Below are 27807 nucleotides of genomic sequence, written 5' to 3' on the forward strand. Positions count from 1 at the left end.
GTCGCCGACTAAAAAGGCTCGCGATCGAACATTCCGATTATGATAACAGCGTAACCCTTGTAAGTACCGAGCCGACTGAATTAAGGCTGCTTCGCGGGCTTCTTCCAGTCGGTTGATATCGTCCACTCGGTCTTCTTCGTAGTGTTCCTCCCGGATGTTGCGAAATCGTAAGGATTCAAATTCTACCTCACTCGGCAACATTGCTTATGCACCATAAACCAAAAAGAACGGCGACTGGCCAGTAGCCCGACTAGGAGTAATTCGTACGGACGGCAGCTGTTTTACCCACTTACCAGCATAGGGATGCAGTCGGTCAAAGACTCGTGCTTTTATTCCTTGAAGTACCATGCCATTGGCACGCTCAACTTGTCCATTACTCATGGGGTGTGCCACGGAGGCATAACAAATTTTAATGCCGAAGTCTTCACAAAAGTCTTTAAATACTCCGTCGGTGAATTGAGTGCCATTATCAGTAATGATACGATTTGGTACCCCAAACCGGTGTACAATGTTGATGAAGAAATCTCTAGCTTTGTCTGCGGTGATTGTAATGACCGGTTTAGCTTCAATCCACTTGGAAAATTTATCCACAGCCACAGAGAGGTGAGTATAACCACCGACCGCCTTTTTGAACGGGCCGACCATGTCAAGCCCCCAAACCGCAAACGGCCAAGACAGCGGGATGGTTTACAACTCCTGAGCTGGTAAATGAGTTTGTCGGGCAAAGAATTGACAACCCTCACATGTTCGCACAATTTTGTCGGCATCGGACACAGCTGTGGGCTAGAAAAAGCCCTGCCGATAAGCCTTGCCAACAATGGTTCGTGCGGCAGCGTGATTACCACAGATGCCTGAATGAATATCTTTTAGCAATTGCCTTCCCTCTTCCAAAGATACACAGCGTTGCAGGATTCCTGATGGACTTTTCTTATACAACTCGGTCTCGTGAATAACATAGAGTCTGCTGCGCCTGGAAATCCGCTCGGCTTCATTTTTATCTTGAGGGAGTTCTTGTTTGGTCAAAAATCTTATGAGGGGCTCTCTCCAATCGGCTTCAATCATGCTTACGTCTTGAGTGTCCGTGACTTCAACTGTTTCTTTTCTTGGCACGGTTGGTCCGTAAAGATGTTCAACGAACACGTCAGAAGGAGTTGCTTCTCATTTTGAACCAAAATTAGCCAGTCTATCTGTTGCCTCATTGTTGTGTCGAAGGACATGGGTGAGCTCAAGTCCGTCGAATTTGTCTTCCAACTTACGCACCTCCTGCCGGTAAGCAGCCATGTTATCATCAAGACAGGACCACTCTTTCATGACTTGATTAACAACCAACTGAGAATCTCCACGAACTATCAGACGGCGGATTCCTAAAGAGATCGCAATCCTTAGTCCGTGAAGGAGCGCCTCGTATTCTGCCACGTTGTGAGATGCAGAGAAATGTATCCACAGTACGTAGCTCAGTCTTTCTCCAGTCGGGGAGATCAAAACTACCCCGGCTCCAGTGCCTGAAAGCCTCTTCGACCCGTCAAAGTGCATGGTCCAATATTCCATCTTCTCCTCGGGCGTGTCTTCTTGGCACTCGGTCCACTCGGCGACGAAGTCGGCTAAAGCTTGGGACTTGATCGAAGTTCGCGGCTTGAATGATATGTCCAAGGACATCAATTCTAAGGCCCACTTTGCAATTCGTCCGTTTGCTTCACGATTATGAAGTATATCCCCGAGTGGAAACGATGTGACCACCGTGACCGAGTGACCTTGGAAGTAGTGAGATAATTTCCTGACGGTAATCTGTAACATCCTGAAAATTCCCAGTAATAAAAATCACTAAAATCTTGAACTTTTTAAAACTTTTGCATCATGTTGGTTGATTTCTATTGCTTGCCAAACCGTAAATGATCACAAAGAAAGTAAAGAAAAGATCTAAAATTTAAGCAATAGATATAATTTACGAGAATATGTTATTTGTTACTAACCCTGCAAATATTAGTGCACAAGAAAGCAAGCCAAATCAAGCATAAGTCAAATATTAATTTCTATTATAAATCATAGATCAAATATTAAATATTCGAACCATGCGGATGGCTTGATGCCATGATTAGCTAAAAGAAATAGTAAAATCAAATCTAATTCATTTGAATCCAATCTCACATGAAATATAAGAACACATGAAATGATGATCACCACTATAATGATCGTGTCTATAAATAAGTAATTCACCAAGATATATAGATTGATACTTAGAACATTTCGCCGAGTTCCTCGTGACATGAAAATCACTCATATAAAATAATGGTCATATAAATAAATTAAGCTTTATAGGAATATGTGAGTGTTTAATTAAACAATTAGATTAGTATTGTGCCGAGTCTCAATTTACTATTTATAGAATAAATAGATTAAACCCCTCCATACAAAATAAATTAACATCTAAATAAGTTGAGCTAATGTGCTACTATGTTAATGATGGTCTCATTAGGAAATTATAGAATCTTTAATAAGTCGTAAATATTGGACAATATTAATTTTGGACAAATTCACACTTGGATACATAATAGGAGCACTCAAATGCACTAGTGAAAATACAAATTTAATTTGCAACTTTTCTCAATTTATAAATCAATCAAAGCCCTAAACGTAGGAAAATAGGAAAAATTAGAAAAAAAATATATAATATAAATAAAATATGAGTAATATTAATCTAGGGTGAATTCATTAGTGGAGATAACACAAATATTGAGTAAAATGCATATATGCAAAAATTAGGAATTGTGGAATCAAATTTATATGGGAAATACACTAAAATCGGGATAAATAGGAAAAGTCACTGTTCATTGCCTCCTAAGTGTTCGATCACGTCCCCTAGCCCTAGACGCCCGTCTGTCGCGTCGCCGCTGTCGCGCCGTCGCCGTCGGCCGTCCCGTCGCCGCTCGCCTGTCGCCATCGCCCTGCTCCGCCGCTGCCGCCGCGCGCCGTCGCGCCGCCTCGCGCCCTGTGCCCGCGCGCGCCGCTCGCCCGTCCCCTCGCCGAGCCGCGCCGAGCCCCTGCCACGCCGCTCGCCATCCCATTGCCACTGCCGCGCCGCGCGCCGTCCCGTCGCCTCGCGCCGCGTGCCCGCCGCCTCGCGCCACGCGCCGCTGCCACGCCGCGTCGCCGTCGCGTCACCCGTCGCCCCGCGTCGCGCCCCGTGCCGCGCCACCTCGCGCCGCCGACACTCCACCCCTTCCCCCCCTCCTTCTCTCCCTTTTCCCCCTCTCTCCCCTATAAAAACCCCGGCCCCTTCCCCCTCCTCCACCCCACACCACTCCTCCATTCCCCTCCCTCTCCACCGCGCCGCCGTCGTCGTGCCGCCGCGCCGCCACCTTCGGAGCCGCCGCGTCGCCGCCGCGAAGTCGCCGCGCCGCCGCCGCGAGGCCACCGTGCCGCCGCGCCGTGCCGCGACTGCGCCGCCGTCGCCGTCGTCGCCGCCACCGCCGCCGCCGGTGAGCCGTCTTTCCCCCCCCCCCCCCCCCCTCCACCTCGCGCCCACCGCCGTCACCGCCCGAGGGAGAGGCCGAGGGAGAGAAAGAAGAAGGAAGGAGGAGAGAAACCGGAAGGAAGAAAGAGAGAAAGAAAAAAAAAAGAAAGAAAAGAGAGAGAGAAAGAAAAAGAAAAGAAAAAGAAAGGAAGGAAAAAAGAAGAAGAGAGGGAGAAAAAGATAGGGAAATAAATAGGAAATTAGAGGGAGATTAGGGGAGTTTAGAAAATTTAAAATAATTAGAATTTAGTTATAGATCAATTATAGTCGTAGAATTGCGAAATTTAATATAAATTATGGATTATTCTTGATAATTTCTACAAGAAACCAATCCGCGGTAGTAATTTAGATGCAATTAACAACTAAACAATTAGATGAATTTTTATAGACTATTATAGATTATTTTTGGGTAATCTCTATAAGTAATTGATTCACGGTAGAAATTCGGATTTAATCACTAGGAATTTTAGACGTATATTATATTTAATTGTTTATTCATAGACTAAACTAAATCGTATAACATTATAAGATAATTTTAAGATTCCGTCCGATATTTAGTTCGTGATAGAAATTTCTAACCTATTATATGGATATAATGCTCGGGTAGATTAAATTAAAAACTTATGATAATAAAATATATTTATAAATATTAAATAATTAATATCAAGATGATGCATAATAGTTAACTTAAAAAGGTGCCAATAAATAAAAATGGATAATGTACAGTAGAATAATTACCTTTAATAGGTTTTGTCAGTGTAGCAACCATAAATTAATTATAATCACTGTTTGAAATTAATGGATATATAGGAAAATATTAGCACCATTTATTAAACTATGTCCAAATATAATTAAAACCCATGACTTATTAGTTATTTAAATAAAGTTAGCCTTATAATTATTAGGTAAGTAAAATATGGATACACATAGATCGGTCCTAAGCTTGTTTATGGCAAATAATAACAGAGCTGGTGTGATTAAATCACCTATATGAAATTAATCAACGACATATCCCATATAATAGCATATAGTAGGAGAGGTGAGCAACCCTTAGTTAACCAAGCAGTAAATAGCAACTATTCAAATAAATGATTCAATATATATTAAGGTATTGTGCACACACATATATGGTACATCCCATTATAGATATATGGTATCGTATTAATTTGCTTGTTGCATATATTAATTTAGAGGGAGTATATGACAAACATGAATATTAGATAAAATACTAGTTATACATCTTGTCCTCGTATAATTACAGATCAACTGTAAATTTGGAATATTCATTGTAAAATTATGTGATGGGATAATCTGTAACCATAATATGATTAACCTAAACAATTCTAACATACAAAGCATGGGTAATTGTTAACCTTTTATAATTTATTTTGACAAGTAAAATATGTACATAATTAAAATAAAGCCTCCATTGATAAAATAATAATACAAATGATTCACAGTAATTAGTTGACCGATCCAAAATCCATCCGGCAACAGAATCTCTAGTGTATAACCGTTCTATTTAGATAGATGCATGTGTAACCATAATCCTTCCTTAGCCATTAGCTAGACTGAACCTCCATGACAACAGAAAGACTAAGAAACCTTAGCTCTTAGCTTGATTAGAGTCCATTAGCAAGCGCGAATAATATGAGCAACCTTAGGTTCGACCTCAACAAATATATTCTGTTTGTGCATATTTGATTGTTGCTTGAATATTGGTTTTTCTCGCGTATTCTAGACTGTGTATCGGTTAGTCGTGAGGCAACGTATGCAGCTTCCAGGAGGTGAAGGTTGATCAAGATTATATTAAGAATAAGGACTACTCTGAGCAAGGCAAGTCATCACTATTCCGTGAACATATTGATCCCAATTGCGAAATTGTTTTGTTTACAAATAAAATTGCATGCAATGATGAACATCCTACTTGTGATTATGCCATGCCTTGATTATTGTTTACCCTTAAATCTTTGTAACCATGATTACGTATGAGTCCCTAGTCAACTATGACCATTGCTTAGAAATGCTATTCTAGAATCATGCATACTCATATTTATCAAATGCTATATGCTTGGGCAATTACCTTTGGGAAAGTAATTGAGATGCGGCATGTGGAGTCATGAGCGCCACATTGCCATGATATTGATGACATGATTTATGAAAGGAAAATAAAGTGAAACAACTGTTTTTGACTGGGGCGGCTGGAGGATTTGGGTGGTGTCCGGAAAAGGCTAGTGCCGTCCCTGGTCAGTTAAGGACCGAGCCATGAAGTTAAGCATGAAACGACCCCCGTACAACCGCACTTCTCGTATGGGTATAGACCTAGCGGAGTAGATAGCTGAGCGGAGGCAGTATCCATGCGTAGTGGTCTTCTTTTAGGTGTGTGATGCGGCAAGCAGTCTGCTGGCGGATGCCCGGTTCGGATGGCCAGGTGGATGGCGGATGCCCGTTCCGGATGGTCAGAGGCTGGCTTGGCAATACTACATGAGGATACCCATAAGAGAACAATCATGATGGACTGGGTTCAACGACAAGAAGCAACATAGGAATGTGTGTGTTTTTCCCTTCCCGGGAGCGCCAGAACTCCTCTCACTGCTAGAAACGTATGACGCCTAGAGTGCATGAGGGATAAAGTTCATGGAGCGGGTACTGCCAATGCGAGGTTATCGAAAGGCTTTGCCGTGACGCGTCTTATGTGTTGGGACGAGGCTCATGTGTTGGGCAGTTGCGGAGTGCGGGTAAAGTGTACATCCACTGCAGTGTGAGTAAACCAAATCTATTCGAATAGCCGTGCTCGCGGTTAATGAGCACCGGGACATGTATTACACTTGGCTAGACTCTAAATTCTTAACTTGTGTGGGATGGGATATTGCATGATGATTTTTATGCTGATGGAGCCACTTCCTGAGAGGAGGGAAGGTGGACGTCCTCAGAAAACCATGACGACTCAATGGCGGGAAGCTATCCTTGGGATCACAATGGATGGTGGACAGAACTATCGTTGTTTAATGTGAACACTTGAACTAAAATTTGATCAGTCTGTGATAGGTCTTAGGCTTGTGAAAATATTTGCAAAACGCAGCTTTATGCAAAAGAACCTGAAGCCATTCCTTGAATACCCTCTATCATATGCATTGTTGTTGTGATGGCTTGCTGAGTACGGTTGGTACTCACCCTTGCTATTTATATATCTTTTAGGGGAGTGTTGAAGAGAAGCCCTTGTCGGTACGCTTGCGTATCCAACAAGATGATCGGAGTGCGGTCTTGTTCTAGGTCTCGTTCCCCAGTCGACTGCCTGTGGCATGTTAACCGGGCCCTTATATTACTTTGTCTTCCGCTGTTGCTCTCTGATAGTTGTTGGCCTACCTGGCCCTAATGTAAGTATTTAACTCTTTTAGCCTGAATTCATTCGTGATATGTTGTGATCCAACTACGTATGTGTGTACCAACTACTGATCCAGGGATTGGTACGGATAAACACAAAAGATTTCCGATTTCCAAAATCGGGGGTCTACATAATCAAAACACCATACAATAGCTTCTGGACCTGAGGGTATCTCGTCTTGGAGTCGGCCAAAACCTCGCTAACGAAGTAGATTGGTCGTTGGACTTTTTGAACATAGCCTTCTTCTTCACGCTCCACAACTAGGACCGTACTCACAACTTGAGAGGTTGCCGACACGTATAACAGCAGCGGCTCTTGTGGATGTGGCGAGGCCAAAACTGGTGGAGTGGTGAGAAGTTTCTTAAAGTCTTCAAAGGCTTTCTGTGCTTCGGGTCCCCACTAGAAATTGTCTGTTTTCATTAACAGCTTAAAAAAGGGCATCCCCCGCTCGCCGAGTCGTGAAACAAACCGGCTGAGCGCCGCCATGCAACCAGTCAGCTTTTGGACATCTTTCTGGGAGCTCGGCGGTTTCATGTTGAGGATGGCGTTGATTTTCTCCGGGTTGGCTTGTATGTCTCTATGAGACACCATAAATCCAAGCAGCTTCCCTGACGGTACTCCGAAGATGCACTTCTCAGGGTTTAGTTTCATCCTGAAAGCGCGGATGCTAGCAAAGGTTTCTTCCAGATCCGTGATCAAGTCATCCTTCTGCTTGGTCTTGACGACTACGTCATCCACATAAGCTTCGACGTTGCGGCCGATCTGAGTTGAAAAACATCTCTGGATCATGCGTTGATAAGTTGCTCCCGCATTCTTCAATCCGAAGGGCATGGTGATGTAGCAGTAGGCCCCAAAGGGTGATGAATGAAGTCTTCAAGCAGTCGGATTCCTTTAGTCGGATCTGATGATATTCCGAGTAGCAATCCAAAAAACTGAGTAGCTCGCAGCCGGCGGTTGAGTCAACCACCTGGTCAATGCGAGGTAACCCAAAAGGATCCTTGGGACAAGACTTGTTGAGGTCGGTATAATCGACACACATGCACCATTGCCCAGTCTTCTTCCGAACCAGGACTGGGTTAGCCAACCAGTCGGGATGAAGGACTTCTTTGATGAAGCCCGCTGCTAACAGCTTGGTCAATTCCTCCTTGATCGCATCCTTCCTATCTTGCGCAAAACGGCGGTTGTTTGATGGGTTTGGCGTCTTCCTTGACATGTAAAGAGTGCTCAATCACCTCTCTAGGAATACCAGGCATATCAGATGGTTTCCACGCAAAAATATCTTTATTATTTTGAAGAAAGGTGATGAGCGCGCTTTCCCATTTTTTACAATCTAACTCAGCGCCTATTACAGCAGTTTTGGTAGGATCAGAGGGATCTAGTGGAATCTTCTTAGTCTTGGCGTCGCTTTCTTCGGTCTTGGACATCTTGGTCGCAGGCACTTCTCCTTCGCTTGCCATGGTCGCTGCCAGTCGGATCTCTTCTCGGGCGAGCGTGATCTCGCGGGTCTGGGCCATCTCGCAACTTTCCTTGTCACATGTGACGGCTTGCTTGATGTCGCTTCGTAGGGATATCACTCCTCGAGGACCGGGCATCTTCATCATCATTTAGGTATAGTGCGGGACGGCCATGAACTTGGCTAAGGCCGGTGTCACGCCCGGAATTTCTATCCAAAATTCCAAACGCTTACATGTGTGTGAACCCTTGTCCAGGAATTAGCCGAGGCACACAGTAACAAATTGATAATAGAGTACAATTATTACTCTTAATTAATAAGCGAATAAAATGTCATTACAGAGGTAGATAGTTCCTCTCAATCAATAAAGATCTAAGCAGCGGAAAATAAGATAAACGGCGCAGACGACTCCACTCCACAGGCATCTTGACCAGGGCTACACCTAATCCTCCACACCATCTGCATCACTGTAGAACTCCTCCTCTGATGAATGATTGTAAGGTGAGTATATGACATACTCAGCAAGCCACGCAGCAATTATGCAAGTGCACAGGATAACAAAGGATGGCATAGTAGGGTTTCATTTGCATAAACAGCATTTAATAAACATTTCAGAATTTAATAAAACAGTTAAGTGATAATTAAATAATATTAATCCAACGCTATACAACATACCCTGTTGCATAGGCCCAACCATTCTGAACAACCATCCCGGCTGCACAGTTCTATCTCCAAACCAGGAATATACCATTCCAAACCAGGAGCTAATCAAATTATTACCAGTCATAGCATCTTTCATTATGATGAGAGTGTGAAACTAATCACGAAAGACATTGTTAGACCCGCCCATAACCGCGGGCACGGCTATTCGAATAGTTTTACTCTGGTCAGAGGTGTACCACTGTACCCACAAGACACAGCCCCACGACATGTCACCATGCGCCTTGATACCACCACGGTACCTCGGAAAGGAGCTGTGACAGTACCCCTCGCACAACACAATCCACCACAGCGCACCGTTCCTGGATCATAATCACCCCCTTATAAACAAGGCATGGACTCCCCAGCGACCCCCGTGGGCTTATCTCCGCCACTTCTCAGTCTGGTGCCCCGCAATGAACCATGCTATACAAAAGGTAAAGCCGTTGCCCACGCTGGCTTGTGGTTGGCACGGTTAATGTTTCACAACCGAAACTCGTGAACCGGTCCTTAATTGTCATGAGCACGACCATCAAAACCATGTGCTCACAACCCACCATTATCAGGTTTTAGTTGGCAAATTAATTAATTAACCAATCATGATTAACCATCATGAGTTATCATTAAGCCATCATTAAATAATAGTGAGTCATAAGTTATCCCAATAGTGTGCTAATGTTTCTAAGCATGGCTAAGCAATCGCATCTAATATCTAGCTGAACCAATATATAAAGCTCAACTAGTCAATTTATAATAACCCAAGGTATCAAGGAATAAAGTAATCAAGAACAAAAGGGCTATAACAAACAATAGGTTAATTCCACCCGATGACATTCGAAAATAAATGCAATAATTGAATAGAAACAATAGCTTTAAACGGGATCAACATGCTCAAAGGGTTGTTTGGGATCTGTGTGACTTGCCTTGCTGGCCTTGGAACTCTTCAAATTCTTCTCCTGCGAAAACGGACTCTCCGGAAACGTCGGAATCTAAAGAGAAAAGAGCAAAATCACCCAAACAGCACATAAACAAGCATGAGCAGTACATGTGGATATTTTTAACATGTAGTTCTCAATTTTAGAAAAATTTAGAGACTTGAACCAACTAAATCCGAGCTAAGATGAATTAGTTATGAATTTTTAAAGATTAAATCAGATTAAAACACTTATATGGATTTTAATTGAATTATGACGCAATAATGAATTATTTTTGAAAAGGAAAAGAGGATTTATTGCGTCAGCGGCTAGGGTTTGCGGTGGACCGGGTGCACGGCGACGGTTCACGGGAACGGACGGCCGAGATCTATCCAACCAAAACGAACGGTCGAGATCCATCGGTCCATGACCGGGCCACGGGGAACGACGACGATGACGTCAGCGGTGACGTCACCACCGGCGGCGGCTCGGGCGCGCAAGCTCGCCGGCGAACGACGGCGCGACGACGCGAACGGAGGGCACCTACGGGTAGCGGACGGCACGGCGAACTCACCGATGACCAAAGAAGCGGCGGAAGAACAACGGACGGCGATGGCGGCGAAGAAGAAGCGACGGCGACCTTCGGCTTGACGACGGCGACGGTGCTCCGGCGGTCTACAGCGACGACGGAGGGGCGGACGAGGTTGGCGATGGCTTGGCGATCACGACGGCGGCCTTCCCGAGCGACGGCAACGACCGGAGCGACGGCGGCGCACGGCTGGAGCGACGGCGGCGACGGCGGCGCTAAGCTACACGGTGCTAGAGCTCTACCGGCGACGAGAGGCGAAGGCGAGGGTGGCGGCGGGTAGCGGAGACACCGGGGATCCTTTTATAGGGGCAAGGAGGCGGCGGCGAAGGCCCACGGCGACCGGCGACGAGAAGGAAAGTCTAAGGTTCGAAGGAGAGAGATGAATCCGATTCGAGATCGAATCCACGAATTTCCAAAGCGATTTAGATGAAGTTTCCAAAAGGGAAAAGGTAGAGGAGGTCCCGAAGATCATTTCCCCTCTATTGATTTCACCGGAGAAGGAAAGGCGCGGCCAGATTTGGAAGGAGACGGCGGCGGCGCGGCGCTAGGGTTCGGGCGGCGGCGGCGGCGCGAGGAAGACGAAGACTGACAGGTGGGCCCCACCTGTCAGCGGGCGGACGCGCGCGTGAGCGGCGGCTCGGTTGCGGACTGGGCCGGCTTAGGCCAGAGAGAGAGAGAGGGTTTTGGGCCGACTTTCGGCCCAAAGCCAAAAGAGACTTTTAAAAACCTTTTTCAATTTAAATTATTCATGAAATGCAATTCCATTTACTAAAAATACTTCCTTAGCTCAAATAAATCCCAGAAAAATCTAGGAATTATAGAATTAAGCAAAGTATTTAACGAAATTTTATCTAGCCTCCTTTTATATTGGAATTTATTATTTAAAATTAGACCTTCTCTTCTAGGCTTTTAAAATAAATTCTAATAATTCCAATTAAACAACAATTTATATATTTGAGATTTTTAGGATGTGACAGCCGGGCGTCCGAGTATGGCGTGATACGCTGTCTCGAAATCAGCAACTTCGAAACAAACGTTTTCTGTGCGGAAGTTCTCCCGAGTGCCGAAAGTAACCGGAAGAGTGATCTGGCCGAGTGGTGTGGCAGATAGTCCTGGGATGACACCGTGAAAGGGTGCATTACTCGGCTTTAATTCCGTGCGAGGAATCTGCATGCCGTCCAGAGTCTTGGCGAAAAGGATGTTGAGTGCGCTGCCACCATTGATGAGGGTTCTCCGAAGTTTGACGTTGCGAACCACTGGGTCTAGTACCAGGGGGTACCGCCCTGGGTGGACCACTCGGTCGGGATGATCCGAGTGGTCAAACTTGATTGTTGTCTCTGACCACCGAAGATATTGGGGCGTGTCGGGCTGAACCGCGTTGATCTCCCGTTCGGTTAGCTTTTGCTTTCTTAGATTCGTAAGCCAAGGGTCCGCCAAAGATGTGGTTAAGTTCCTTGCGATGGTCTTGAAAACCAGTCAGGGCATCATCTTCATCATCTTTCTTCTTTGACGTGCTCTGATCTCCGTCTGAAGGCTTGCGTGCGTTCTTGGCATATTGTTCTGCGAATTGTTTGTAGACGAAGCAATCTTTGGCCGCGTGATTGGAGTTGGGATGATGCGGACATTGGGAGTTCATGATCTTGTCGAAGGTGTTGACGCGGGAACGTTGTCGGGAGGATGGTGTAGTTGTCACCACAAGTTCTTCGGGCTTATGCTTGCGATCCTTGTGATTGTTACTTCCACTCCCTCCTGCGGCCGGCGTGTCTTTCTTCGGCTTCCAAGTGGTGCCCGACTGCTTGGACGCAATAATAGCATCTTCGGCCTTGGCGTACTCATTGGCTTTTTCAAACATCTGCTTAACCGTCTTGGGGGGTTTGCGTCCAAACTTGCCGACTAGGTCTTCGTGGCGAATGCCTTTGGTGAAAGCAGCGATGATGACGTCGTCGGTGATGTCGGAGATCTTGTTGTGTTGCTCGGAAAAGCGTCAGATGTAATCACGAAGGGATTCTCCAGACTTCTGAATGATGTTGTAGAGATCAAAAGTATAAAAAAAGAACAATACCGTGTCATGTGCATTCAATGGCATGTTGCCCCTTGCACACTTTTGAACACAAATTAAATTAATTTTAGGACCCGAAGACTAAAAAACTGACGGTTGGTATATGGTGAGAAGAATACGGCAATAGGATATTGGGCAAGTTCTCAATTCAGTTACATGAAGGTAATGGGCAGATATACAAAATGGGGTGGATATGTTCAGGGTCCAACCGTCTAAGAAAATTCTCCACAAATGGGTAATAGACATTTTGCTTCAGAAGCTTATGGCAGAGCGGCTTTTATTAGGGACATCCTGATCGTGAATGAGAACAAGAAGCTTGTTAATCCAAACCCCGTTAAAGCCTATGCAGGATCCTGTAATCCAAGTAAATATACCTACGATAGTTATGGAATTAATGCTTACTGTATGCATGTATACTACGGTGGACCAGGTAACTACAGCTAATGGTGTATTCTGCAAGCTATAATAACATATGTAATTGTATGCAAAATAACGGGATTCAAGGGCTCAAGCCACCACCATGGATACACCTTCTAGCTATAATTTCTTCAATTATTTGCAACCACTTTCCCACTAGATTTTTTTTTTGTAAGTAGTAAAGATCTCCTTTTGTAATGAACAAGTGGGCTATGCAAATTAACAGACCAAGATAACACACATAGACAACAGGTAGAGAATCTGATTCAAGGAAAATTTGCACAATGGCTAACTAGAGAACAAAAAATAGGGTACAGACCTGAACAGCCCACAGTAAGAACCAAAAGATCAATCAATGGTCCACTTGTAAAAGAATTACAACAGATAAAGCTGTGACAGTATGAAACTCTGTTCCTCTCGCCGTCCTAATTACCTTCCCTGTGTGACTTACAACCTAGTCTTAGCTCTGAATCAAGTTCCTTCCCTGGAGCGTCTCATGCTCTCATCAATCAACTTGAATGTCTTCTTTACAAGTTTCTGGTCTAGGGCCGTAGTTCTGTAGATTTTGAAGACGCGGTCTACACGGTCAGGCTTGCTGCTCTGGAAGTAGAGCTCTTCAAACTTCTTCTTGACAAACCTGTAAAACGTCACTCCAGACCATAAGCCACAGTAATGATGAACGTTTGATACTATATAACATTAGAGTGGAAAAACTTATCAAGGCATATAAGTGCACCATGCAGCAACATGACAAATGGCCAAATGCCCATGTTCATCTGAGAGGGCGAGTAGTGCACTCACTCGTATGCATGTTCAACCTCCTGTTTCCCAGGTGCAATAGGCTGGTAGTCTTTAAACCACTCGCACACACTTAAAGGAACCTACGTAACCAGGGTAAACATAAATGTTGGTAACATATTAGTACTAAACTATGCATTGGTACAAAGAGCAGGCCTTACCTTTTGTATTTTCTTCTCGAATATATCAAATTTGTTGAGAAACAGAATGAATGATGTTTTCTGATGGTCAATATAGCACCGTAATTAGTTTCAAAATGAGAAAAAAAGCATGAGCACAAAGGTTGCAGAAATGGATGCATGCAGACCTCAAAACATCTTTGCTTTAAAACCCAGTCAAAGAGTTCCTTGGTCTCCATCATTCTGTTTTTTGTCTCATCTTCAAATAGCATCTGATCATATCTGAAATGAACAAGAAGCCTATGAGAAGAACTTAGCAGATTAGGATAAGTTCAACAATCAAAAGAATTGTACTTACTCGCTAATGGCAGCACAAAAGATTACCGCATTAACACCTTCAAAAAGATGAATCCACTTTCTCCTCTCATTCCTCTGGCCTCCTACATCATACAACCTATATACCTCTCCACCTCTTTTGTTTTCTCCAACAGGACTGCAGAAAGAAACCCAGTTAACTAGATGATTCAACTCATCTTATAACAGCTACATTCAGAACCTCTCAGGTCATATCTTAGAAGTGAAAAGGGAGAAAAAAAGGACTTCAACTTGTCGTTCTGTACATAGTAGAGCAACCAGCAAAAAAATGTGCAAAAAATAGCGTCAGCAGATTACCTAAATTGTATTTGTACAACACCATTTGTCCGTACTCTTGCATAAAGCACATCCTCCTGCAAAATGACTCATAATATTGACAACTATAATACTGCAAGCATTCTTAAGTATGGAAGATCAACTACCAGCCTTTCAAACGAACCATTAGACGAGGTACAATCACAAATTATCCATCAGACTGCTAAATGCAGAAATATGGAGTCATATCTTCACTTAGCACACACAAAGTTAATTGGAATTTTGATGCAGTGTGGACTTAAACAAGTGACAAACAATTTTCTATGCTTAAGAAATGATGGGAAATGGTTGCAAAAGTGGATGGTACAGTGATCATATTTGTGGTTTGCAACTTATTGAAGGAACTGAACAAAAAAAATATATGCTAGTGTCATAAGATTAATATGTGGGAACTCAAAAGCTCAAGGTGCTTAGATAAGTAGAGTTTTATTCACAGCAGTTTTGCACCCTATGTTTCACAGGGACATTTTTTACCTTCGTTATGTAGACTGCGTAATAACAGTAGAATAATAGTTTCTCCTCCCTAATATTGAATTTTAAAGGATAGCCTCCAATATTATTTAAAAGATAAGGATAAACATATGCCCATCTTTTAAAACTATTTGGCAACCTCTGACTCAGTACACATAGTTAACCATTTGACAACCTCTGACTAAGTAGACTAAAAATCAACATGAAATGGTGTCAGCACAAATATCTGAGAATATGTAAATAATTGTCTATGAACATGGACAGCACACCTTTGTTGGCACATAACCTGCTTCAGCTAATCGATCCAAATTTTCCATGAAGTATTGTGCACAATCAGGAAGTTGCAGAATACTTCCACGTAAGTAAGTTTCCTACAGTATAGAGCATTGCTTCAGCTCACCTGGCCAGGAAAACTATATAACTTCAAAAGATTTGAATGGCTATTTGTTTTCACCTGAATGGCTGGGTCTTGCCATAACCTTTTTACATCGAGTACAAGTTCTTTGTTCAGCAGTGGATAATCCAACCTGCCATCAATATCTGATAGTTTTTCTCCAATTTCCTGATGATATGACAAAGTAAATGTCATCTAAGAAACAAAATTGGTTGGTAAGGTGTACAGTGTGAAACTGGTGATATTTGTCTTTCAATGCCTAAGAAAAGACAGCTTTTCCTTAAAAGTTCCAAAGCAACGGAACAAGGTAAATGCGCAAAGGTATAGTTTTTTTAACCTGGTTGAGAAAAAAATTGAATCTTATAACACCCACATTTGATACCAAGTTATTTTTAGCCTATCAACAATTGTCTGAAGCAATCAAATAAACAAGAATAAATGTTACAAAATCTCATTGTTCTTTTCTACTTTGTTCAGTACATTGCACGGTTCAATAGATATCTTTTTCAAGTTTTCATTATAGAATGACCGTGTCAAACATAAGACTACAATAGAGCCGAGCACAGTCTACAAGGTCTTAACAGGTTAAAATATAGAGCCGAGCAGCTTGACTACAACAGAAATGTTACAAATCAAAATGTTTGTATTCCCAGATTTAACAAGATATGTTCATATGCAAAGATTTAGCTTTAACTGTTGAGTAAAGAGTAAGCACAAACCTGGTTATCTGGGGATATAACATACTTTGAGGAATCTGATTCCACTTGTGAGAGTTCTTTTGCTCCTTCATATAGTATCTGTTAACATTTAACACATTACTCGACAAAAAGGAAAAGTGTGAACGCATTTCCTTATGAACAGAATACAAATCCCTAGTCGAATCTCCTACATAATCCCCACTTTGCAATAAGAAAAAAAAGACACACCCTTTCCAGTATTGCATACTTTAATTGTCTGAAAGACATTTGCATGGATAACTGATGTATAGCTCCTAAGTTCAGCCTCATCAAAGCCAGTTTGGAAAAGGAGCTTAATCTGCAGGTGAACAGTAAGAATACATCAGACTAACTAGCGGCGTACAGATTATGATTCTCCATGGAATATAACATTCATCACCTGTTTAAATATCGTAGACTTCCCTGATTCTCCCGCACCTTAAAACAGAAGCAATTGAGAGAGAGAAAGAAGGATGGATCCACATTGAGAACAAGTTCAAACTAAAAATTTCTAGGATACATTTATTTATCTTCTTTTTTTTTGGAAATAACATGAGAAAGGTTTTTTTTATAGAGGTAAATAGGAACAACAGAAACAATTAATTTTCTGAACCAATAGATACTAAAGGTAGCACAGATAATTGTGACAAGGAAAATGACCACTTAAATTTGGGAAAGTTAGCAATACCAAGAAGTAAGAGCTTGTGGATGTGTTGCTCTGCTTTTGTCTCTTGCAAAATTCGCCTGTCAATGTCTGCAGACTGTTACCAGCTGAATTAGAAGAAACCAAATGTGGCAACTCTCAAATCAAGAATTGAGTTAACATTTACTTGTTCAGTAAGTCCGAGCGCTAACTTACTTTTGCATTTTTGGTTGTTTCAGCCTCACTTAAAGAATGAGATCTGCTACAGGATGAGCCCATGTTATCAAGCACACAGGTAAGCACGGACATTATTTTAGAGGTATGCTCTCATGCCTGAGCCTCTCTCTTTCCAGGAAGCACGTTGACGTCTAGATCTCAGGATCCATGAGCTGCATACATGAGCAGTAAGCTCGAGTGAAATGTGGCCAGCATTTGAAAAGAAAAGATTGTACAGAGTAATGGTTTGCATAGTTCAATATTGCTGACCCACATTGTTATACATATCCAGAAATATTATATGAAGGAAAAACATTAGTAACCATTTCCGACCAGGATTCATTTCCCCCCTTTTTTCACCTAAATTCACAAGTTTTAATTATGCTGAATAACTATAAGCATGCATGCCTATTTCAATAGCAAACGATTGTACGTCAGGGGCGGATCCAACTTGGGACATTGGGGTTCAGTTAAACCCCCAAACTTTTGGGGAAACAAACAAACTGCTACTTGCATTAAGGTTTAGACTCTGAAATTAAGAGAGGAGATTCTTCCAGATCTAGAAGAGGAAGATAGGGTTAACGCAAGCGACAAAACTAGGTCGAGAGAGGTGAATGGATGTGGATCCTCACCAGGATCCCTCCGCTCCCCTCCCCTACTCTGCTCGCCAGATGAAGCTCGGCGCCCGCGCCTCTCCAGCGGCGAGATGGCGCAAAGGGCGGACAAGACTGAGACGGGAGATTTTCTTTTACGAGAAGGGAAGGGGAAGATGCTTAGCACTCCAACAGTCAAACTTCCCTCAAACCTCAAACGAATTGGCTATAATTATGGTGACAGATTTTTCCCATAAACTCAGCCTTAGGATTGGCATGAAGATTCGTGCTCATGGGGCATCAGCACACACGCTTTGCTGATCGGTTCGGACATTCTGCCATAGATGCATGCTCATATGACCGATTGATCAAAGTATTTACTGGTCAGACATCGGCTGTGTTTAGGGGCTGTTTGGGAAACACTATCACATCGGATGTTTGGACACTAATTTGGAGTATTAAATATAGACTAATTACAAAACTCATTCCATAACCTTGGACTAATTTGCGAGACGAATCTTTTAAGTCTAATTACACCATGATATGACAATGTGATGCTACAGTAAACTTTTAATAATTATGGATTAATTAGGCTTAAAAAATTCGGCTTGTGGATTAACTCTCATTTAATCTGGCTCTTTTTTTTTTCTAAACTATAGTTTCACTATGGATTATTGCTAATTCAATATTTTCATTTTTGAACTAGCTAAACTAGCAAAATGCCCGTGCATTGCAACGGATGAAAACAATATAATTTTAATAATTAATCTGTTACATGGTAAATCATCCATTTCAATAACTGACACTTAATAAATAATACGTGAAAATATTTAGAAATACATCAACATCATTGTTTATTAATAATATTTTTCCTTTAATAATTTTACCTTGCATTTTATTATGTTCTCACTTATATATAAATTTATATTTTTCTTTAATTTTATGTATGAATCGTACTTAAAATTTATAAAAATATTGAATTCATATTGTTTCTAACATTCTATTGTTATTAGATTGTACTTGGCATATATCATTTTGTTTTTTTATTCTAAACTATAGTTGATTTGAATTTATTAATTACCTAATTTAAATATCTATATTATTAGTCTAAATTATTTTTAAATTTAAAAATATTAAAATATTATAGATATATCACAATGTTTTAGGGACGGGAAGACAAAGTACGTTCAATGGTTTCAATTTATAACCTGATAAAGAAAGAATGTTAAATTAGATTCATGCCAAGTGGCACAAATGTCTTAGAAAATTTATAACCTGATAAAGAAAAAAAGTTAAATTAGATTAATGTCAAGTGTCACAGTATGTCCTTTAGAAAATTTTGTGGAATAAAAATTACTTATAAGAATATACCTTGATAAAAAGATATTTTGTGTGACTATGGGTAGTTTGTGGTCTAGATTCTTCTTAAGAAATTTATGTGAGTTTGGATGAGTACAAATTATGTGAGCTTACATTTTTCGTTCTAAGGGTGTTTGGATGAGATTCAATAACCAAATTACATCTGCTAAAAACGGAAATCAAAATTAACAACTTGAAAGTAGGTGGAGCTGGGCAGAGGCAGATCTAACCCTGTTTCGGTTGAACCCCCAAACTTTTTGAGGGATAACGCAGAATACCTGATGAGGTGTGGGTAGGGAGGGATGCTCACCGGCGAGCGACGATGCGGTGGAAGAAGGAGGACGCCGGGCGCCACCTCTGCTCGCAGGATGGGGATCGGCGCAAGCGGCGGGCGAGGAGACGAAATTCGAGGCCGAGGTCGGATGGGATGGATTAGGATGCTCACCGGTGAGCGAATGCGGCGGGAGCAGGAGGACGCCGGCGCCACCTCTGCTAGCAGGATGGAGATCGGCGCCAGCGGCAGGCGAGGAGACGGGAGTCGAGGGCGGCGGGCGAGGAGACGGGACGGATTGGGGAGGCGGAGGTCGTGCAGCGCTCGGCTGCCGCGGTGTCGCCTGCCTATGGGTCATATGCACAGGCCCATGAGGCTGGAGTTTTTTCATCTCCCAAAAAAGTTCATCTAAGGTCCCTTATCTTGTCGTTGAGTTTTAAACGGCCCTGAACCCCTAATCTTGCAAAACGGATCACTTTTAATCCCAAGGTTTTCGGTTTTGTTGACATGGTGGCTGAGTCAATGTAGGGCCCACGTGGACCCCACAAGTCAACTAGCAATCTTCTTCCACCTCACTCCCCTCTACTCTCATCTCAACCCAAACCTCCAGGGCATTCGCCAATGGGTGGGGATAAGGGTGTCGGTCGGCGGGGAAAAGCTCAACGGCGGAGGCCGCCAGTTGACGTGGCTCCCAATGACCGGGAGCGCTCACGTCATGGACTTGCGCACATGCGGGGTGTGGTGCGGGTCCCAACTACAACTGCAATGTCGTCTTCACCGGCACGCGTGAGGGCTAGGGCTTCCGCCTCGTCACGCTGGCCAAGCTCCTATCCCCCAAGCTCATAGTCGCCCCCATCGAGCTGCTCAAAAGCCGATGTGTTCAGGTGCCCCCGAGCTTCGCCTCTCCTCCGCAGAGGCGAACGCGCGGCTCTGCCGCATTGTCTTCAAGGTCAACTCCATCTACTCCATGTTGCGGTCGCATCGCCCTCGATGCATGCACCCTTTTCCCCAACGCTCGCCACCGCCAAGCTTCTTGTTCGCTGCCAGCCTTCTCCCCACCCATCGCCAGGCGCCGTCGTCGGGCTTCTACGTACCGCCGCCGCCCAACAACCACCACCCTTCTCCCTGCTGGTCACCGGCCACCACATACCTCTCCCGCGATTCAGCGTATGGCGTCCTCTTCGCTTGCATGCACGGGCACTCATGCAGTCAGTGGTGCTCGCGAGTATGCTTAGGCATCGCAACGTACTCCATCTCCCAACTCTTGGAGATCCTCTCGCCAATCCCGACGGTGTGGCTGACATGCGACCATGATGCGGACGCGGCGCAGATGCGCGGCGAGCTGCCACGCAACGATGTGGTGGTGTAACCCGAGGGGACGACGTGTCGGGAGCCCTTCCTACTTCGCTTCTTCACACTCTTCGCCATGTAGGTCCATGACGCAGCCGTCAGTCACCACTCTTCTCCCCACCTGTTGCCGGCTGCCCTGGAGGTTTGGGTTGAGACAGGAAAAAAGGGGAGATAGGTGGGAGAAGATTATCAGCTGGCATGTGGGACCCACATGGGTCCCACGCTGACTCAGCCACCACGTCACCAAAACCGGGGAGCAATACTGCCTTGGGACCTAGTGTGACCCGGTTTTGCAAGATTAGGGATTTGTTATATCTGGTACCTAGTGTGACCCGGTTTTGCAAGATTAGAGATCTGTTATATCTGGTATTTTAGTTCAAGGACAATTTCGAAACTCGACGACAAGATAAGGGACCTCAAGTGAACCTTTTCCTTTCATCTCTCTCATTTCTCTTTTTTTTAAAAAAAATAGCAAAGATTATCCAAATTACATATGTTATTTTTTTCATGTACGGTGGCGGAGAGTTAGATGATAGATATTTGGTGGCCTTTTTTCATGATACCTTGTTCAAGGACAATTTCGAAACTCGACGACAAGATAAGGGACCTCAAGTGAACCTTTTCCTTTCATCTCTCTCATTTCTCTTTTTTTTAAAAAAAATAGCAAAGATTATCCAAATTACATATGTTATTTTTTTTCATGTACGGTGGCGGAGACCTTTTCCTTTCATCTCTCTCATTTCTCTTTTTTTTAAAAAAAATAGCAAAGATTATCCAAATTACATATGTTATTTTTTTTCATGTACGGTGGCGGAGAGTTAGATGATAGATATTTGGTGGCCTTTTTTCATGATATCCAAATTACACCTCTTGGATATCCACTTCGCGCTCTTCGAGAAAAGGGAGATAGGTGAGAGAAGATTATCGGGCTAGCATGTGGGAACCAAGCCCACGGTGGATTCCAGACTCAGGGCCTCAACCGGTGGCCGGTCCCAAACCCAAGAATGTTGGGCTGGGGGGGCCTCGATCGATGCTGATGATCATCCTTCCCTCCCTCGTGGGCCAAAGTCGGGAGGATGTTTGCATCCATTCGATCGAGGGAGAAACCTCGTTTTCTCCAGCAGCCGAAACCTGCCAACTCCCGCCCCCCGCAGCTGGGGTAACAAGCTCACGCCACCGAGCTCGGCAGGAGCGATGCGAGCGCGTCGTCTTTTATGCCGGTGTCAGTCGTCCTAGATTTTCCATGTGGTACTAAAAACTTCGTTTTTGTGCGTGACAGTTGCGCGTAGAATATGTATGGGCTTTGCACGCACGCCGGCCCGAAGTCTCGAAATTATCCAGGATCATCATCATGCGCCGTCCCTCGTGAAGGCCGCCGCCGCCGGGTCCGTCGCCGGCGAACAGCGTGGCCACCGCCATAAGCCACCCGCTGATCCGCCCATGCACAACAGCCCATCCTGTTGCAGCCACTCCTCGCCGCCGGCACAACCACCACCACCGGGCTTTCTCACCGACACCACCGGCGACGGCAGCGGCAGCCTGACGGCCAATGCTCTGCACAATGTCAATCTCCTACATATCAATCATGGCTTTACTCAAGAGGGATCACCCTTACCATTTTTGCGCTGTTTTATTGGACTGAAAATTAACACAAATTAATGTACCCAGTGACTTGCCATCAGCCAAGCAGCTGTCTTTTCGGTTTCCAGATTGGATTCGGGTAAAGTTTAAGACTCCGGAAGGAGGAATTTCAGGCACTGTATTGCCATTAGATAATCGGGTGGATAATAAACATATTGGTTTGCCAAACACTTGGAACAGGCCACAAATTGCGAGGTAACCTTTATTTGATTGAGGATTTCACAACCGGTTTATACAAGGTCTAGTACCCAAGAGAATAATAGCGTACTGAACAAACAAAGGGACAGGAAAGAACAAGGGCTGCTTCTGTCAAGAACCATGGTCACTTGAACATAAATGCAAGGTGAGATAAAACGATGATGGCGTTAGAAGAGGGAAGGAAGAAATGATCAGAAGCAGCAGGCTACTGGCATTGACACTTGATGGTGTTAACGATAATGTTAAACAAGTCGACACGAAAAAATCACTACTACTCCTACTCCTAAGCCTGAGTGGAGGAAACGGAGAACATCTCTCTCGCATTGCAGTAAATGGTACTGCTGGTGCTGGACTCCTCAAGTTTCTCAGCTGTTGAACGCTGGAGGTAGAACAGTAGTAGCACTGGTAAACAGTGGAAGTAAAATTTCATTTATGGATTATTAATTTGCTATTAAAGGACAGTTTAAACTGATCTAAAGCCAAGCTAACATGGTGAACTTTTGTGGCTAACGCAAGTGTGGAAGGGTTGCCATACAATGTACAAGCTAACATGAACGTTATTGAAGCTGAAAAAACTATAATGTAATACTCCTATATCCTACTGGCATGTTGATCCATGAGACTCATTCCTGACTGGCCTTTTACTGGCACATTCATGGAACAATCAGCTTTAAGTTAACAGTCAGCTATACTGCATTTAGCTGCACGCCTGCACTACAACAGATTTTGCAACTGCCATTACATTGGCTAATAGAGAAAGCTAGCATATAGTTGAAAACCAAACGGAATAAACCCCCAACGCTTAAGAGCACATGAAAACCTGCTGCCAAAACTTTGATGTTACAGCTTACAATAACAATCAGAATGGTCTGGTGCTTCTGCGACAAACAAATGTTTCAAAACTCGTCCTTTTTGCACCATTAAATATTTCTCCCTAGGCCTTTCAAAATTGTGAAAAAGTATTATGAAAAATAGACTAATAAGCTCGCCTAAAAGCATATGACAAGCTACTGTAAAACACCATCCGTTTTGGTGTTTTGGATGGAACTAGATTTCTATGGCTTAAAAATGAAGTTACAGACATGAGATTTCACAGTTCCCACCGATGGTACGGCGCAGCATGAGCATACAGTTTGTGAAGTGATTTACCAGTTCATGCTCACTTAGTCACTGCAACTTGCGTTAAAATTGCATATTGCAAAAGCATTTTGTCCAATGAAGCCTCATGGAATTATCTCCTGCTGTTTGCTGTTTGAGCCTTGTTTAGGTTTGCAAGTTCTTCAATCAGCTTCCTCTCGTCGCTGCTCAGACGCTTTGGAATCTCGACCTGCACACGCACTAGCTGGTCTCCACGAGCATTTGACTTCCCGAGGAGTGGGACACCTTTCTTGGACATCACTAACGTTGTGCCTGGCTGGGTACCGGAGGGGATCTTCAGGTCAACCATCCCATCAACAGTGGGAACCTTGACGGTTGTCCCAAGAATTGCGTCAATATATGAAACTTTGCATGTGTATAGAATGTTTGTCCCATCTCGCTTAAGAACAGGATCAGAGAGAACATCAATAAACACATAAAGATCTCCAGGAGGGCCTCCTCTCCGCCCAGCATTCCCCTCAGACCGGACCCTCAATCTGCTTCCAGAATCAACACCAGCAGGAACCTTTAGACTGATCCTTTTTGTCTTCCGCACTCGGCCATCACCACCACAAGTGTTGCACGGGGTAGAGAATTCACCAGTGCCTCCGCAAGTATTGCAGGTGGAGACCTGCTGGAATATTCCAAGTGGCGTTCTTGTTGAGGAGACCACTTGTCCCTGTCCTCCACATGTTTTGCATGTGGTTGGTTTCGTTCCAGGCTTGGCACCAGTTCCATCACATGTATTACAGCCTTCCAGTCTGGTGATCTCAATTTCTTTCTCTACACCAAACACCGCTTCCTTGAAATTGAGTACCAGATTGTAGGCCTCATCATCACCCTGCATTGGTCTGTTCCGAGCAGCACGGCCTCCCATTCCCCCCATTCCACCAAAGCCTTCGAATAATGATTCAAAGAGATCGAATGGGTTTGAGTAATCCTGCAGATTCACAAATTTCATACAATCAATATCATATAAAGGTCATGCTGATCATACTTCAGAATTGAACATTCTAGGAACACTCACTCCTGTTCCCATTCCAGCACCCTTCAAACCAGCTTCTCCATATTTATCATAGATTGATCGCTTCTCATCATCAGACAAAACCTGCAATCCTATTTATGTTAGCTGGCAAGCACCTGTAACCCTACAACAACGTAGTCATAAGAAACAACGGGATTTGGTTATGGTTAACTGGACTAACCTCATAAGCATTGCTAATATCCTTGAACTTTTGTTCAGCACCAGGATCTCTAAAGAAAAATACACAAGCATAACAATTGCTTATTTGATTATGTAGTTATGAAAAAGGTAATGCAACAACTAGTACTCAGGTTTATAATGGATCGAAAGGAGAAAAAGAAGCAATATATCGAGTGTAGCTGAAACACAATTCCCATATAATGGTTAGTACTTACTTGTTCACATCAGGATGGTAGCTCCTAGCAAGCTTCCGATAGGCTGGAAAAGGATCATTTTAGAACTACAATAGAAAGCAACAATAAACTACACCACATATTTTGATCAAAATTAACTCTGAAGGATTTCTAACATAATACTCCCTCCGTTTTTTAATAGATGACACCGTTGACTTTTTCTCACATGTTTGACCATTCGTCTTATTCAAAAAATTTACGTAATTATAATTTATTTTGTTATGAGTTGTTTTATCACTCATAGTATTTTAAGTGTGATTTATATCTTATACATTTGCATAAAATTTTTGAATAAGACGAATGGTCAAACATGTGAGAAAAAGTCAACGGCGTCATCTATTAAAGAATGGAGGGAGTATCCCCTTAGACATTATTTGGATAGGACAATATCCTAGATTATCTACGGGTGTGGGTTGGGATTTTTGCTCAAAGTTTCAGCCCACACACGTGGAGGGCAGGGATTGAGGGCCATACAAACAATGCATCAATGAGAAGTTGCCAACAATAGATTTTCAGAAATATAAACAGTATCGAGTCTAGAATGCAAGATAATCAGTTGCAGAAAATGATACTGAAGACAGCATAGGCTTGTCTTAGAATAGTTCAAGGGGTTTTGTTGAGATAGCCTTCAAATTAGACGAAATAGCAAACATTTAAGTTACTACTTCCTCCGTTTCATATTATAAGACTTTCTAGCATTGTTCACATTCATATGTATGTTAATGAATCTAGACATATATATGTGTCTACATTCATTAACATCTATATGAATGTGGCAAATGCTAGAAAGTCTTATAATATGAAACGGAGGGAATAGTAGGAATAGTAAAGCTTTCGAGAACAAACAAGTGGGCCATAAAGCTCACTATGGGCCAAGTTTGAAAAAGACTAGTTATGTATTTCATATCTTCCCTGGGAAGCTTAACAGTTTCTTCTGTACATATATTTTGTTTCACACGTGAACAGTATGATTTAAAACTAGTAATCTACGACTAACAGCCACATGAAAGTAGTCTGGTTTGTTTGGTAAATTATAGGGTACCTACAAACCTACAACCAGGCTCAAACTAGAGAAGAAGCAAAGCTGGGTAATACTCCTACGATTGTACGGAGCACCAATCACTGCATGCCCTAAACTGACAAATAAAACCACACCTACCACTCTTGATTTCAGATTTACTAGCATTTCTTGAAACACCAAGTGTGGAATAGAAATCCTGTAAATTAAAATATCAAATCCATGTCAGGAAACTGGATTTTTCTAATAATACCAGCAAAGAAGAAAAGCAAATGAAGTAACTCACAGCATCAGCTCTGACAATGAACCTTGAACTCCTTCGATGGCGAAATCTCGGTGATGGTGCATGGTTAAATAGTCGAGAAGATGTCCGTGATTGTAAACTAGCAGTAGGTGATACAAGGTGTTTAAGCCTGCCTCCACTACTGCACAAAAAGAGATATATCATCTTCAGTTTACTGAGAAATCTTGCCTTTTTATAATATCAATGTGTCCTTTATTTTAGTATTCCTAGTACATCTCACTGATCAGAACACATTCACATACCCACTTTTCGACACCAGAAATCTTGGATCAGCATAAATAACTCTTGTAAGTGCAGGTGACCTGGGCAACAGCTGAGGTTTTTCCCCAAGTTTGGGAGCCAAGGTACCTCCAAACTGTAGCAGCGCCATTGAAATACTTGCTGGATACCCACAAAGCTTCAACCTTCAATATACTAGCTGCCATTTCACAGAGATAGAGTCAGGTGAAGCATAACAAAAGCAATACACAAAAGAACGATATTCGAGTAAGTTCACAATTCTATTAAAAAACGTTCTCTTCTAAATTCTAATCAACCAACACATATCGACTGTCATTACTCCTTTAAGAGGATGAATAGGGGCGATGGTGTGTACAACTGTACATACATATGTACTGCTTGCAGGAAATATTTTACAGATCATGGGCCTGCTGAGCAGCCATTGCTGTGGCTGTGGATGCACACCGCGGCCACAGCTAGTAGCTTAGGTACAGCCGCAGCAATGGCTGCCAAGCAGGGCGTGTATTATTTGCATGTATACACTTTTTTTAGGTTCGAGGGTAATTTTTTTGCATTTTTGAGCTTACATATTGTGGAAAATTTGTTATGCATCAGAATTCGGCCATAACATACGAAGCTGGCAAACACTATACTATGCTATATTATCTTCGAGGTGGAGTTGGTAATTGTAATCGTGTGATATGCATCCTTACCGATCCTAACATATCATATATGCTGATACATAGACACCATGAGATGCTCGGGTTTACAACATTCGGTATTAAACACGTTTTTTTTTTTTTTTTTTTTTGCTGCCGAATTTACCAACGAGAAAAATATACAATACCTACCGGGCTGCAGCAAATCAGGACAACAACCTCTTGAAGAACCGCGGCAGTAGGGCAAGAAGCGGCGGCGCTGTCGGGCCCGGTCGTGAGGCGTGACCGCGCGAGGGAGGCCTGCTGGGTGGGGAATAGTAGGGCTAGGGATTCGGTCGGGGAGCTGTGGACGACGGGACACGGGAAGAGGGGAGGAATGGGGGAGACGAGAGCGAGAGAGAGAAGGGAACCTCGTCGGTGGCGCGCGTGCTCGAGCTGCGGAGGTCGTCGGCGGCCGCGCCGCGCCGCGCCGGCGGCGGTGGGGAATGGGGGGGAAGGGAAGGTGGGGGATTGGATGGTTCGAGGCTTCGAGCGACTCGGGGAGGGA

The 27807-nt window shown here is 43.3% G+C and overlaps 2 protein-coding genes across 6 annotated transcripts; both read right to left on the reverse strand.

The window, feature by feature from the left end:
• Window positions 1-13269: 13269 nt before the first annotated feature.
• On the reverse strand, window positions 13270-19628 carry LOC127774144 (guanine nucleotide-binding protein alpha-1 subunit). 2 transcript variants are annotated; one of them, XM_052300428.1, is made up of 14 exons: window positions 19337-19628; window positions 17075-17247; window positions 16904-16976; window positions 16616-16653; window positions 16445-16534; window positions 16219-16296; window positions 15560-15667; window positions 15375-15476; window positions 14617-14672; window positions 14303-14437; window positions 14133-14226; window positions 13987-14046; window positions 13829-13908; window positions 13270-13664 (listed from the first exon to the last, which is right to left on the reverse strand). In XM_052300428.1, the coding sequence occupies exons 2-14, from the start codon at window positions 17165-17167 to the stop codon at window positions 13499-13501; spliced, it is 1173 nt and encodes a 390-aa protein (XP_052156388.1). In that variant the 5' UTR covers window positions 17168-17247; window positions 19337-19628; the 3' UTR covers window positions 13270-13498. The 2 variants fall into 2 exon arrangements, with proteins under 2 accessions (XP_052156388.1, XP_052156389.1); XM_052300429.1 differs by lacking the exon at window positions 19337-19628 and having other exon boundaries at window positions 16426-16534; window positions 17075-17222.
• A 3643-nt stretch (window positions 19629-23271) lies between these two features.
• Window positions 23272-27807, reverse strand: LOC127773982 (chaperone protein dnaJ A7A, chloroplastic). Of its 4 annotated transcripts, none has more exons than XM_052300237.1 (8): window positions 27671-27807; window positions 26625-26800; window positions 26365-26503; window positions 26220-26277; window positions 25043-25085; window positions 24829-24877; window positions 24651-24731; window positions 23272-24563 (listed from the first exon to the last, which is right to left on the reverse strand). In XM_052300237.1, exons 2-8 carry the CDS (start codon window positions 26750-26752, stop codon window positions 23718-23720), a joined length of 1344 nt encoding a protein of 447 aa, XP_052156197.1. In that variant the 5' UTR covers window positions 26753-26800; window positions 27671-27807; the 3' UTR covers window positions 23272-23717. The 4 variants fall into 4 exon arrangements, with proteins under 4 accessions (XP_052156197.1, XP_052156198.1, XP_052156194.1 ...); XM_052300238.1 differs by having other exon boundaries at window positions 26365-26500; window positions 27453-27807; XM_052300234.1 differs by having other exon boundaries at window positions 27453-27807.

The sequence above is a fragment of the Oryza glaberrima genome, chromosome 5, assembly GCF_000147395.1.
Source record: "Oryza glaberrima chromosome 5, OglaRS2, whole genome shotgun sequence".
Classification (NCBI taxonomy): Eukaryota; Viridiplantae; Streptophyta; class Magnoliopsida; order Poales; family Poaceae; genus Oryza; species Oryza glaberrima.